Here is a 13790-nt window from a genome sequence, read left to right on the forward strand (position 1 = left end):
TTAGCTGAAGTAATGTTCCTATTATTTTCTGTCACCTGAGATCCAGTAAAATGAATGCTATGTCCCACATTGTGAAATGCTATGAAAATATGCATCCCAGCTTTCCCCAGTGTTGCAAAAACAGAACAATCCTTTGCATGTGAGTTTCAGTGAATATCCTACTCTATTTTAAAATACCTTTTATCTTGAGGACCTTTTACATTGTACTGGGAATGGCACCTTTCCTTCAAGGGAAACAGGAATCCTGTAGAAAATGGTAGAAGCGCAGAAATTGTATCTTTTTTCCTAGAAAAAGAAAAATGATGTGTGGGTTTTATTATTACAAATTATAGCCCAGTTATTTGTCTCACCTCTCTGACAGATAAACTAGTGCTCAGCAGGAGCAAGTGCTGTAAATAATCAGTTTGCTATTTATACACTGAAATGGGAAACACATTTATGGGTAACAATAATAATTAGAAAACATTTATAAAAAGCTGCTGGGTTGCTATTTGGTGCCTCTGGAGTGAGCAGCTGTAAGAAAGCAAAAACAATCAGTGCAACTTCAGAGAGACTGAGAATGGGTTCCATGAGCTTAAATTGTCAATAATAAAGATGTAACAGCTTCCAAGCAAATTAAAGTCCTGATGATGTTCCCATTTAAGTGAATTAGGCTTTCAACTAATTTTAATAAAAGTTGCCCTGAATGTTTAGGGTACTGATCTGAATACACGAAACAAAATTATTTGACACACACAGAGTGTGTTGTAACTCCCTTATTAGAAAGGCTAAAATAAATGTGGGTTTTTTTTCCCTTACCTTGATTTGCTGCAGGCTGGTATCCCAAACATTGACATTGGTACTGACCTCACCTCCCAGCCCCTTTTCTTGTTTAGTTCCTTACCAGGGGATATCATTTCACTGGGGATTTCAACTTTGCGTGCTGTGCAAAGAACACCTAGAACTTCCTTCCTCGTGTGGCTTATTAGCAAGGCTAATTTATTAATGGGTCTGCACAGTCACTGCCTGTTTTGTTCTATGTTGTTGCAGCAGGGTTGTTATACAACACTGATCTGCTGCAAGAGAAAATAATTCACACACAGAAGCTGCCTTTCAGAGCAGGGTAGGGGGTTCATGTGTTCTGTGTTTGCGTGGCTGTGTTCCTTTTGCTGTGGCCAACTTTTGCAGGGACTGGTATGAGAGCTCATGGTACTGAAGCAAAGTTACTTGTTAATTTTTTCTCTCCAGGGTCTAGGTGGAAGGCAGGGGGAAGGGGAGAACAACCCAGGTATCAGACCTGGTTTGAGAGCACTGCACAACTCCTGCTTGGATGCTAACACTAGCACTGATGTTCTGCTCTACAGTGTAAGCAGCATGCGCCAAACTGCTGTAAGATTGTTGAAGCTGGAAGGAGCAGGAGAGACTAGGAGTGACAGGACACACACCCTGAAAAGGGCTAAGAGGATTTTGCTGCTCAGAGAGATATTTTATGGAGATACTTGATTGTCACTGCGGGTAGGAAGAGGATGCTGCTCTGAGGACTAGGTCATAAACTTGGTCCTGGTAGCATTTCAAGCCATGGCCTTCTCTAACCAGTGAGGGTTTTTTTGTGAAGTGCTTAAGGCCTCTGGTTTAGCTCTCGTAAGATGTCTGTGATAATGGGGAAGATTGAGGTTGGACTTGGTCTTACAAGTCAGGTCATAAATCTTTCTTCTGGCCATTATCTTGTTGTTATGATACTGCAGAGAATGATTACTGCAGCAAGTCCAATACTGTTTCATATTGAAATTAATGGTGCCTTGCCAATGTGTAAGGACAAGAAGTTGTATCATTTTATCAAAAGATCATACCTGCAAGCAGCAGCAGCAAATGATGAGAATTACTAACGTATAAAAGGTCATACTTTAGGATTATCTGAATTAAACTCGTTCCTTGCTGTTAGTCTTTTTCTTTCTGCAAATGCATTACATACATTGTAGAATTTATGTGGTCAAATGTCTAAATTTATAATGTTATAAACATGGTTTTGTGAAACTTGGCTATATTTTTTTGTCAAAATTCCTATGTATGTTTACATCAAGGAAAATTTCCCTTTCCTAAACAATTCCTATTAGATGTAGATACAGCAGTGTCCACAAAGTAGTATTAACGCACATGAAGAGCAGTATTGAATTTCATACACTTTAGATTTTGGTATGGATACTTTGTGGGAAAAGCAGAAAAAATTTGTTCAATGCATTGATTTTTAGTAAGGTTCGCAGAAGAGCTATGGACTTGTGTCAACCAAATTTGACAGAGGAATGGAGGTCTCGCAAATACTACAAGCTCTTAAAAATCATTGGCTGGAAGGAAAGAAGCTATAGCAGGAGTTCAGTTTTCTGTTGTCTTTGGTCTGCTGGTACACTAGTTAGTGTTTACATGGTGATTAGTTATGAGGTACTCCTTACCTTATGAGGAAATATGAGATAAAGAGGTTAGGGGAAGAACTGAAAATACCTGTAAGGCAAGTGAGGTTATAGATGATATAAGGAAATGATCTCGTATTACTATGATGAGGAAAGAGGTAGGACATAGGATACAAATCCATAGCAGATCAACTTCGTTAGTTTTGCAGCTAAGGGAACAACTTATTTCCTTTCAAACAGCAGGTTAGTCTAGGTATTTGAAATAGTAGAATGAGCTCTAGGAGCTGGATTAACAAGTTTATTACAATCACATAACAAATTGTGTTGTTTTATATAGCACTAGGGGAAGTAACACACAAAATATGCACAGTAGAGGGGAAAAAAAATATGGTCTAGGAGAATCTGGGTAACATACAGACACACAGACATTAGTGCCTGGGAAGAGATTGGATGGTGAAAATAGGAAAGAGAAAAAGTAGGACTGGGTGGGCCCTGAAACTGTAACTGGAAGTAATGGCACTGGTGGCTCAGCATTGTGTCCCTGGAGTGATGAATGAGATCAAAATGTTTGATGGCTGAATAACCAAATAGTGTGAAGTATATTCTCCTGTGAGGTTATGAGTAAGAGAGGCAAAAGCACAGGGTGATTCACTACTTAAGTCATGATCCTGCTCTGAGTCTTCCCATTGGAGGAACACTGCCACCGCCCACATAGGTTAAGCTGGGGGTGACCAATCTCCTAAGCTTGGAGATCCAAAATTAACCAGTCTACATGTCTTCTTCTAACTCCCTTCATAGGCATAGAGAAAACATATATGAGGAGGAGGGGGGATTTGACAATTTCCCTACCCTTCCATGCTGCCTTATGTTGCTGTAACATTTATTTTAAAGTAGTTTTTATGTGTAGAGTAAACACAAAATATAATACTGGATTCCTGCTTTCATGCAACAATGTTACAGAAGTTGTATCAAATACACTACAGTTATTATCAACTGTTTTATATTAATAAAGTAATAAGCAAGCCAACTCAGAGAAGAAATAACACTAGGAAAAGAAAAAGACTCTAAGAATCATTCTCCTCTGCAGGTTGTATTGGGTTTGCATAGCCAGGTTTTGGTAGCGGGGGGGCTACAGGGGTGGCTTCTGTGAGAAGCTGCTAGAAGCTTCACCCATGTCTGACAGAGCCAATGCCAGCTGGCTCCAAGATGGCCCCGCCAAGGCCGAGCCCATCAGTGACCATGGGATATCTGGGATAACAGATTTAAAAAGGGGAAAAGAAGTTGCTGCGGCACAGAAACTGCAGCTGGAGAGAGGAGTGAGAACATGTGAGAGAAACAACCCTGCAGACCCCCAGGTCAGTGAAGAAGGAGAGGGAGGAGATGTTCCAGGTGTCAGAGCAGAGATTCCCCTGCAGCCCGTGGTGATGAAGACCACGGTGAGGCAGGCTGTCCCCCTGCAGCCCAGGGAGGTCCACGGTGGAGCATATCTCCACCTGCAGCCCGGGGAGGACCCCACGGTGGAGCAGGTGGGTGCCCGAAGGAGGCTGTGACCCCATGGGAAGCCTGGCCCCACGCTGGAGCAGGTTTTCTGGCAGGACTTGTGACCCTGTGGGGGGACCCATGCTGGAGCAGTCTATGCCTGAAGGACTGCAGCCCGTGGAGGGGACCCATGCTGGAGCAGTTCATGAAGAACTGCAGCCCATGGGAAGGACCCACGTTGGAGAAGTTTGTGGAGGACTGTCTCCTGTGGGAGGCACCCCACGCTGCAGCAGAAGAGTGTGAGGAGTCCTGCCCCTGAAGAGGAAGGAGCGGCAGAGACAAGGTGTGATGAACTGACCCCAACCCCCATTCCCCGTCCCCCTGTGCCGCTGTGGGGAGGAGGAGGTAGATAAAATCAGGAGTGAAGTTGAGCCCAGGAAGAAGGGAGGGGTGGGGGAAAGTTTTTTTTAAGATTTGGTTTTATTTCTCATTACCTTACTCTGATTGAATTGGTAATAAATTAAATTAATTTTCCCCAAGTCACGTCTATTTTGCCAGTGACAGTAATTGCTGAGTGATCTTTCCCTGTCCTTATCTCGACCCATGAGGCGTTTGTTATATTTCCTCTCCACTGTCCAGCTGAGGAGGGGGAGTGATAGAGCGGCTTTGGGGGGCACCTCGTGTCCAGCCAGGGTCAACTCCACCACACAATACAACCTCAGCTAGTAGCACTAGGTTAAGGCTATGTTTACATGTTGTAGAAACATTTTGTGTTTTCTGTAGATGAGCTGCAGCATTTGCAGCCTCTCATGGTACAGTCACAGATCGCTGTGCTGTTTTGTGCTGGTGCTTTAGAGTTTGTTAGTAAAGCTGGTCACTTTTTAAATATGAAATTGTACACATAAATATATATTGTCTACTTTAAAATCTGAGATTGGTCCTTTATTTCGTTGTTGATTACTATAAAAATGTAGCAGAATACTCAGCAGATACTGACTGTTTCTTTTGTTTCACTTTTTAAATGGCCAAAGACTTTTTTTTTTTTAAATAAGGAAGATAATTGCAGAATTTTTTGTGCTGTCTAGATCAAGAAAATGCTACGTTTGATTTTTTTGCCTCAACTGTTCACTCATAAAAGAGAAAGAAATCTCATTTCGTGGGAGTCATTCAAAGTGTTAATAATCTTGCTGCACCACTTTGCCTTCAGAATAAATAGTACAATATCCTTTTAATTATATATACACTGTGGTTTAAAGAGAGACAAATGACAAAGAAAAATCTGCATGATAAAAGGCTCCTAAACTTGCAGCATCCCTTGATCAAGACTTACTCAGAAGCATTCGCTGCAAACCCCTTCCTTGCCTGCCTCTAAGCTGCCTGGAAACCCTGTTCCACCAACAGCATCCAAGCAAATCCAGTCAGAGCCACCACCACCACCACTGCTGTCGCTGCGTCGTGGTTAAACACAGCCCTGCTGGGGCATGCCAAGTGAGGGCAACAAAGCTGGAGCAAAACCAGCCTCAGGTGGGGGCAAAGTTAGTCTGGAACACTATTCTGCTGCTCTAGCCTTGGCTCCCCTTCAGTACAGTAGGTAGCACTTATTTATTACTTGGTGCCATTGCAGTTATACAGCTTTTCTAGTGAAAAGAAAGTGTTTAGGAATGTCTCTGAATAGAAGTCCAAGTCACCTGTTTCAGTGGCTTGTTCAGTGCCTGTTAGAGTTGTGGAGGACTCTTGTGTTTGGTGTAGACACCAAGGTGCAGGCTCCTTAATTTGTGGAATTTAATGTACGCTCTCAGATATCTCTCAGGTTTTTGCAGAGACTGTTCTGTCTTGGTTTTGACTCTTTGTTTATAAATACCATTTAAAGGCTGTTACTTTTTTTTTTTTTTTTCCTAACAGTATCAAGGACAAAAATAAAGGTGAACTAATCCCTCCAGTAGTGAAGGAAACTGTATCCTACCTAAAAAGAAAAGGTGAGTTTTGTGTCAAAAGGGGATGTGTCTTTCAGAACAAGGACAATAGTATGAAACTATAGAATGCTCAGTGCCTGATTCAGCAAAGTTTACAGCTGCACAGGATGTGTTTAAATCCTGAAAACTTGAGTGGTAATTGGGCACTGCCTTGAGAGCTTTGATAGATAGGGAATACTTATTATCAGATTATTGTCCCACTATGAAAAAAAACCCAAAACTTTTTCCCTTTAGGATTAGATTAGGGAATAGCAAATGAGAGAAGCTGTCTTGAAATACACATTGTCAATCCATATCATATTGTTGGTTTTAAGTAGAACTCCCAGTAAAAATCAATGAGAAGTTCTGTTTTTACAGAACCAGTGGCCAGAAAAACTCATTAAAAAAATGTGTTTCGCAGGAGTAAGCCTAGAGTCCTCCCTTCACAAAATATTTTTACTGGCATTTACAGACCCTTTGACTGCAGTTCATATCTATAGTTACATTATATAGAGATACAGCTTACAAAGACCCATATTTAAAATGGGAGCATCCAAATCTGAGTTCCCTGTATTGCTTTCACGTACAGGGCAAAGAGAGGGTAGACTTTGAACTGCTCACTATACCACTGAGCTCCCCAGTGCATTCCTGACCAACATAAAGGACCAAATACCAGATGCTGTCTGTAGGGTAAGTGCACTGTATTCCCTATGTAGGGAGAAAGGTGCATGCAGGGAGAAAGTCAGATATAAGGCTGCAGTCTTGAAATTCCTTTTCCCAGTGTAATGTGATTTTACATTTTGATCCCTGATTTTTAAGGCAATCACAGCAACATCTCCATAGCCCTTTGTGCTCCAAGGCCTCAGAGTTTCACAAATGTTTGCTAAATCTTACAGTACCAAATCTATAGGCTAGGTACATTGTCTTACAGGTGACAGAACAGAAATAGAGCATAACACAGTTGTGTGACTGGCACAACGTTACACAGTGGTAGAACTGGGAATGGTTCCAAAGATCCCTGAAAGAAGGGTGTGAATTTTTAATAGGTGTGTCAAGTGAAGAAAACCAAAATGTGTTTGGTTCAGTTACTTAAAAAAACCCCAAACATCACTGGCATTTAATATGCCATTAAGTTTGGTTAATGTTTGAACAAATTTTGAGGATCAGCACAATTTTTTTTTTAAGACAAAAACCAGACTCAGATTTCTATATTGCTGTTAGATGAGTTTTATCTGAGATTTTCCTCATTTAAAGAGCTATTTGTATTGACAGCACACAAATAATATGAATTTTGAGTAAATTATATTCTTTCATAGACAGGCTCACCCAGAACCTATATCACACAATATTCTTAATTTGCATTCTTAAGCTGTCATTCTGAACAAGGTAAATTTTGTTTTCAGTATTCAAATAGCATGCATCATTGATCTCACTTCATTTTAACTATTGCCACTAGGGTTTGGCTGAGTTTGAGTTTATTTGAACCGTAAGTGAGAAATTTAAAACTTTTTAAAAACTTGTACTGAATAGGCTTCCTATTTGTGAAGACAAAGTGGGGGAGAGCGTGGGGGGGGGCAGGAAAAAAGTTGCTTCTCAGCTTTATTGCAGTTTCTCAAGAGAAATCCTGGCTTCATTTAAGTCAGTGCAGGATCATACTGATTGAAATGAGGATGGACGAGACAGTGTCTTGCGACTCATTGCTAGCCTATGCTCTTTCATATTTTAGCTTCCCCCATGGTAAATAAGAACATTAAATAACTGCCCATTTTATTTTTGTGGGGGTTTCATACCTTGAGTGAAGCTGATTAATGATATTAGGACAATGAGTATCTGAGTGGATACCTGCTTACAGTTTGCAAGCAGTGGAGCATAGCATCTATAGGGATGCTTGTATACAGAACAGGTAGCTCCTCACCTCTTGAAATTGCTGTTTTATCTTCAAAATACCTCCAGCAGCCAAGGCCAAGTACTGCAGTGGGGCCAGTTCTGCTATTAAAGGTATCTACTGATCTGCAGTAGATGAAGAGTTCCTAACAGACTTTATTGAAGGCCTCTTGGTCCAAATTCAGGACTTCGCTCAAGCCCATAAAGCTGTTTGGACATGCTGTTGCCAGACTGGTGCTAATGATGAAAACTTTGCAGGTGTAGCTTCTATCAAATATTATGGCTGGTTACAGGGAATGTAAATAGTTCACTACTAAGAATATTGAAGGCAAGTGACTGGCAGCTTGAGACAATCCCTGTAATTATAATTGTAAGTGGATAATTAGAGCTTGTGTAGTGTATCACTGCATGCCCCATCTGCAGATGAAAGCCAGACTTTTCCGTGTTTTAAATTGTTATGAAACAATCATCCTTACATATATTTAGCTTATCTTAATAGGCAAATACCTCTTTCTCACTAATCACAGGAGTCAAGAGAGCTAAAATGAGGATGAATGTGCACTAACATCATTACTTCTCACAGCTGTTATTATTTAGAAATTGAGGGAAAATTTAGTCACTAAAATGTTAATTGATTTAAACTTTTGGCTGTGCTTGGGAGGAGGGCTTTGCATATCTGGCACTTTCTTGGACCTATTTAAAGATTTTAAAGAAATAGGAGGTTTATGGCCATCATTGTATTGTGCTGGTGACCAGTAACTAGTAATTCTTGCACTGATCTGGCACAAACCCTCCTCCACATCTTGCTTTTGTTCTTTCTGGGTGTTTTGTCTCATCACTATTGCACCAGTCTCATATTCTTCCCTCTCAACAATTGCTGAGTCCAGCAGCTCTGATACCCACAGTTTTCTGAAGCAGCAATGCCAAGTGCGCAGTACAGGGAAAAAATAGCAAGTTTTAGCTCTCATGTTTGTGATAAAAGAAAGGGTTGGCTCAACTTTGCCATTGCAGAATTTCTCCTAGATGAAATGTTTGTTATTCTGAAAGCAGTAATCATCCTTGGGTTTTCTCCAACTTCATCTTTTTTTGGCTAAAAATTCATCTGTTCAGTGCAGTATCAGCACGGTTTGTAAAGGATCGTGTCTGAGGAAATGCGATGATACTTCTGAACAAAGCCTTTGTCCTCCTTTGTGCATCTACGTAAGTCAGTGGCATGGTAGTGCTGGCCACCGATACGTAGCCCAGCCCATGCACTTGCTAGCTGGACTATCTCATTTTTTTCCCTAGCTCTCTGTCCTTCTGTGCCCCTAGGAAGGAAGGGCATGGGCTTTGTCAACGTCGATATTTTCTAACCAAGCCCAGGTTTGCTCAGAGCTGTCATATTCCCTATCATAAGGAGATGTCCCCAGACGAGATTTCTAAGGAGAGATGGCTTGTCAGGTAGAGTGTTTTCTGACATTCTCAGCCAGCTGACGCTTGAAAGCCAAGTACCTGCCATGCCAAGGCTGTTAAGCAGTGGGTGATAGACGTGCATTTTTTTGCACTTGATTATAAGTGTGCAGGTATCTGTTGTACCTGCTGTCTGCTATGGTTTTAACTCTTTCTCTAAATCTGGAATATCTCAGTTCTGCCATCAGCTCCAGCGAGTGTCGGTTCCTGTGCTGACAGCCCTGGGAGGCTGACTGGCAGCGTTCTTTGCACTCCAGACGCGGCCGTGAGCACAGTGAAAGCTTCAGTTCATCTTCCGGAAGTGACAAAAATTCACTGTCATTACCCTATTCCATTTGATTTTGGCATAGTTTCCAGCCTCACAGAATTAGCAGAGAGTGGGTTTTGGTTTTCACCCTAGGTGCAGTTTTTCCACTCCTTCTTCCCATTGCTAGATTTTCACGTCTACGTACCTGAAATCAGTTTCTGAAACTCTGACTTAGATCACAAAAGCTTCTGCAAAATCATGCTTCGTCAACAGGGTTAAGATTTCCTGAAACATCAGAGACCCTCTGACATCCATTAAGTCCATTCTGTACTGCTCAGGCTCTTGTTTCTTGAACAGGTCTGATGCAGGAGCTGTGGTGGTATTCAAACTAGGCACCAGCCTGCAATAGTATGCTACCAGGCTAACGAAACTTTCAGTCTCTAAAGTTCACCCAGCCTTTTTCATCTTAATGACTCCGATCCCTTTGACAGATTGCTTCATGTCACTTTTTTCCTCCTTGATGTTTAAATTTTCTGCCTCGGTTTCAGACAACACTGTTTGCAGAAGTGTTCTTCCCAGCGTGGAGTCATCCTCATCTGTACAAATGAGCCCAAACTTCCCTTCCTGTACTGAGTTATTGAGTGGGCTCGGACAGCAGCAAGCATGTCCTCATCCCCAACAGCCAAATTAGCGTTATGACAGTGAGTGTGGGTTTCTTACTCATATATCTATCCGACTGTGTATTTAGATAGCTATTTCTGAGCAAGATGACTCTCGCTGGATCCAGTTAGTAGGTCACCCAGTACCTTAACAGAGACTAAAGAATCTACCGTAAGCAGAGATTCCCCTACTGCTTGTATTATATAAATGAGATAAATATTATATAAATGAGATTATTATGGCTGATGCTTCAGACACTATTACAGTAAACACAATAAACTAAGTTTCTGAATTTCTCTAATAATTTTCAGGTTATTTTTTCAAGAAAGGAAGAGAAAGTAGCCGTTTCACCACTTTTGTTCTAGCTCCACTTTAGAGTGAAAAATGTTTTTAATACTGAATTTTAAAAATGTTTAATTTCAGTTCCTGCTAACCTTCACAGGGAAGAATTGGTTTCCTAAAATGAGTTCTGAGTATCTGAGAAATCATCAGCTCATTAAGACTAAGCCTCAGAGTTCATCTTCTGGAGCAAACTGGAGAAGTGCTCTTAATTTCAGAAGGAAGGTGGTGTTGGATCATTCTGAACCCAACTGATGATTTAATCAGGCCAAAGAGGAAGGACAGGTTTAACACAGCACATTTGTGACTAGATCTTCATAGTAACCAGCAAACCAGAGGACATTTTTTCTATGCTTAGCCTCAAAACCACAACCTGTTCATCTGTCTAGTTTATAAATGCAAGGCTTGACTTGCACTAAATAAGTTTTTTTTTTTTTTTTGTATGTACTACCTTATCTCTACCATGCCATGAGAAATTACCTTGCTTAATTAAATATTCACTCTCTTGTCAGAACAATTCAGAAGTGTTTCTAACCTGGTGTCGTTCCTTTGGCGGTAACGTTCTTGATGCTTTGCTCACAGGCCCTTTTCTCCAAGAAGCCCAACTTATGCCACAGGGTAGTAATTTTCTTTCTCTGGTTAATATGTCCCCACATGTCCTCAGCAGCCTATTTTGCGCTGAAGTGAGACTGTAAATGGGGACTGTCACTTCTGACCAGCTATTTTGGTAGCCAGGGATATAAGTAATGCCATGCTATGGAGGATGCGTCTTTGTGCATATGGCTTCCACAGCACTCAGGGACGGGGTTGTGCGAGTGGCTGAAGCTGCTGGTGCTGCCCACGCCAACCCAGCAGGGCAGAGAGGGGTCTGCTCGCTTCAGAGCTGCCCAACCTCCGAGGCAGTTTTTTTATCCGTCGGAGGCTTTAGGATTCAGAAGTGCACTTCTGCTTTTGAATTCTAGTAAGGCATCACAGCAGAAGTTCCCTTTCCTGTCTTTTACTTACATGTGTTTTTTTCCAGAAAAGCAGGTTACAGACTGGATATAAGGTATCATGATAAATTAAAAGCTAGGTGGTGTGTGGCTGGTGGTTTTGGTGTTTGTTTAGGTCACTAGTAGTACAATTCACCAAGCTCTCTTAGTTTTTAAACTCTGACCCACAGTTTGAGTGTACTAACTGATAGACGCTAAAAATAAAAATGCCTGGCAAAATCCATATTTTGTTTGCAAACCTCCCACCATCTGGAGGTCAGGTGATGGCTTTTAAGGGAATTTTTATTTGATTCATTATGGTGGGTATGAACTGCACTGTTCAGACCTGCATGAAGATGTCAGGTAGGTTACAAAGGGCAGTAATGTTGCTCAAGCCTATCTCAAATATTAATATACTGTCATTTGTATTGGTCTTATGCAAAATACCGATTTGAAATATATAGGTAGGATTATTATTGTTAATGTATTTTATGTTTTAGAGAGTATCCCCAAAGGTATAAACGACATGCTTCTCCATGTTTTAAACATTTAAAACCAAAGCTAGCCTGCTGGGATTATTACTAAAATTTCCAAAATCTGTTAACATCTGCATTCTATAGAATGGCCATATAAGGAAACAGCTACAAAAAAATTGCATAGAGAACTGATTACTAAAGAGACCATGTGAGATCAGCAGCAGCTCAGAAGTGATGGAACAATAAACTCACGGTGAAGGAATCACACTACAGAATTATAAAGCAGAAAAGATAACTGTCCCCTGTAGGAAAATTATCTCGCAGTAGCCCTGTTGCCGAGTCTTTCTCTCTTACCTCATCTCTTTTGTTGACTGGAAGTACTTTGCAGCACAAAGTTTTTGTTCGATGTTGTCTTGTGGTGGTACCACAGGAGAGTCCTGGGCGATGACTAAGACTTCTAAATGAAATGGTAATAACCATGATATAGAAGTTTAATGATAAAGTAATAAATGTCCTATGGTATGATTATAGTGACAACTAAAGCTGTCCTTTATCTGTTCAATAGCAGAAGCAGTGGTAAACAGCAATTAATCTTTCCTCCTCATCCCCTCCATGAAGCACAACAAATCTTGCTGATGGAGAAACTTTTGTTTCCATTTTTTAATGTGAATGAATACATGCTGGTGGTGATAGTCAGAATGGGTAAAGATGGATGGTTATGCATTCTGAATACGTTTGGATTGCTGTAGCTTAGCGAGTTTGCCTCCTGGCCTCCACTTCTTGTGATCAATCAAATATCTTTTAAAAATGCAACACTGTGAAAGCTTGACATTGGCCATATAAACATTTCTGAGTTCTTGGCTCTTTTGTTTTCATGTGAATGTTTTTACCTAGGGTTCATGGAGATGAGAAATCCCAAGACTGTTTCGCGTGCCATCAAATAAAAATGAACCTTGTAATAAGCACAGTTTGTGTTTTTGGTGCTCAGGCATTGTAAATAAATTATGTTCAGAGGTGCCAAGTATAAACTGAGAATATTCATTCATAAATCCAAAGGCTAGAGACTATGCCGTTCAAAACTGCAAGGACACAAATACACTTTGGGTTCTATGAAGGATGCACAGTTCTACATCCTTGCTTCTGCTGCTCAGCTTTTCAGTAGGGCTGGAACTGTCCCTTCTCTTCCCCTCTGCCCTTGATCTGCTGTGCACCTTCTCACAGTGCAAATCATCTTTACAAACTGCAGACAGCACGCTCACTTGTTCTGTATTCAGTGCAGAGTACAAGGGAAAGGAAGGCTGTGCAATCTCCTCCTCAAACTGCACTGTATTCTGGCTTTAAAAAAAAAAAAACTCAAATTTGTCTTAAGCATAAAAATTCACAATTGCCACCACTTTGGGCATTTAAGATGTTACATTGAAGGTGGAAAGTTAAAATTTGCTATAAACTCATCAGTCCTTGTATTAGAAATAAATGAGTTCTTATTTTTAAAAAGGAATCTTACTAGAATTAGGTAATCTGCAAGAAGATGTCTAAATCAGTTGTATTAATGAGAATGAAAACCACTTCCAAATCAGGATGGACACTTCCTGAGACTTGGCAGTACCCCAGTCAAAAGAAACATTTCCAAACTCAATTTGGGACAGAAGGAATTCAGATGCTGACTCTTCGCTATTTCTCTTCTGAAAGCAGACAAATTAACAAAGGTTTTTGATGCCAGCAACCCTCAAATCAAGGATGATTGAAAGAAAAAGAATGTAAATTTCTCATCTCTCTTTATTTGACAAGTTTGCAGCAATGTGACAACATGTGTTGCTTTAATTTATCTTTACCAGTTTTGATTTTTTTGTGTCTTTCCTTTGGGACAACTGATGGGGGGGTAGAAGGGGCTTAAGTATTATTAGCAACAGTTTATTAATTCGGAGTGTGACACAGTTGTGTCATTGCAC

The 13790-nt window shown here is 40.7% G+C and overlaps 1 protein-coding gene across 1 annotated transcript in view; it reads left to right on the plus strand.

Moving 5' to 3' along the window:
• The window catches only part of ARHGAP8 (Rho GTPase activating protein 8), a 60788-nt gene that overhangs the window by 32122 nt on the left and 14876 nt on the right, over nt 1–13790 (plus strand). The window contains exon 8 of the mRNA XM_010575273.1: nt 5766–5839. Within this exon, the coding sequence (XP_010573575.1) occupies nt 5766–5839 (74 nt within the window). The remainder of the gene's footprint in view (nt 1–5765; nt 5840–13790) is intronic.

The sequence above is a fragment of the Haliaeetus leucocephalus genome, unplaced genomic scaffold (assembly GCF_000737465.1).
Source record: "Haliaeetus leucocephalus isolate CR32 unplaced genomic scaffold, Haliaeetus_leucocephalus-4.0 Scaffold473, whole genome shotgun sequence".
Taxonomy (NCBI): Eukaryota; Metazoa; Chordata; class Aves; order Accipitriformes; family Accipitridae; genus Haliaeetus; species Haliaeetus leucocephalus.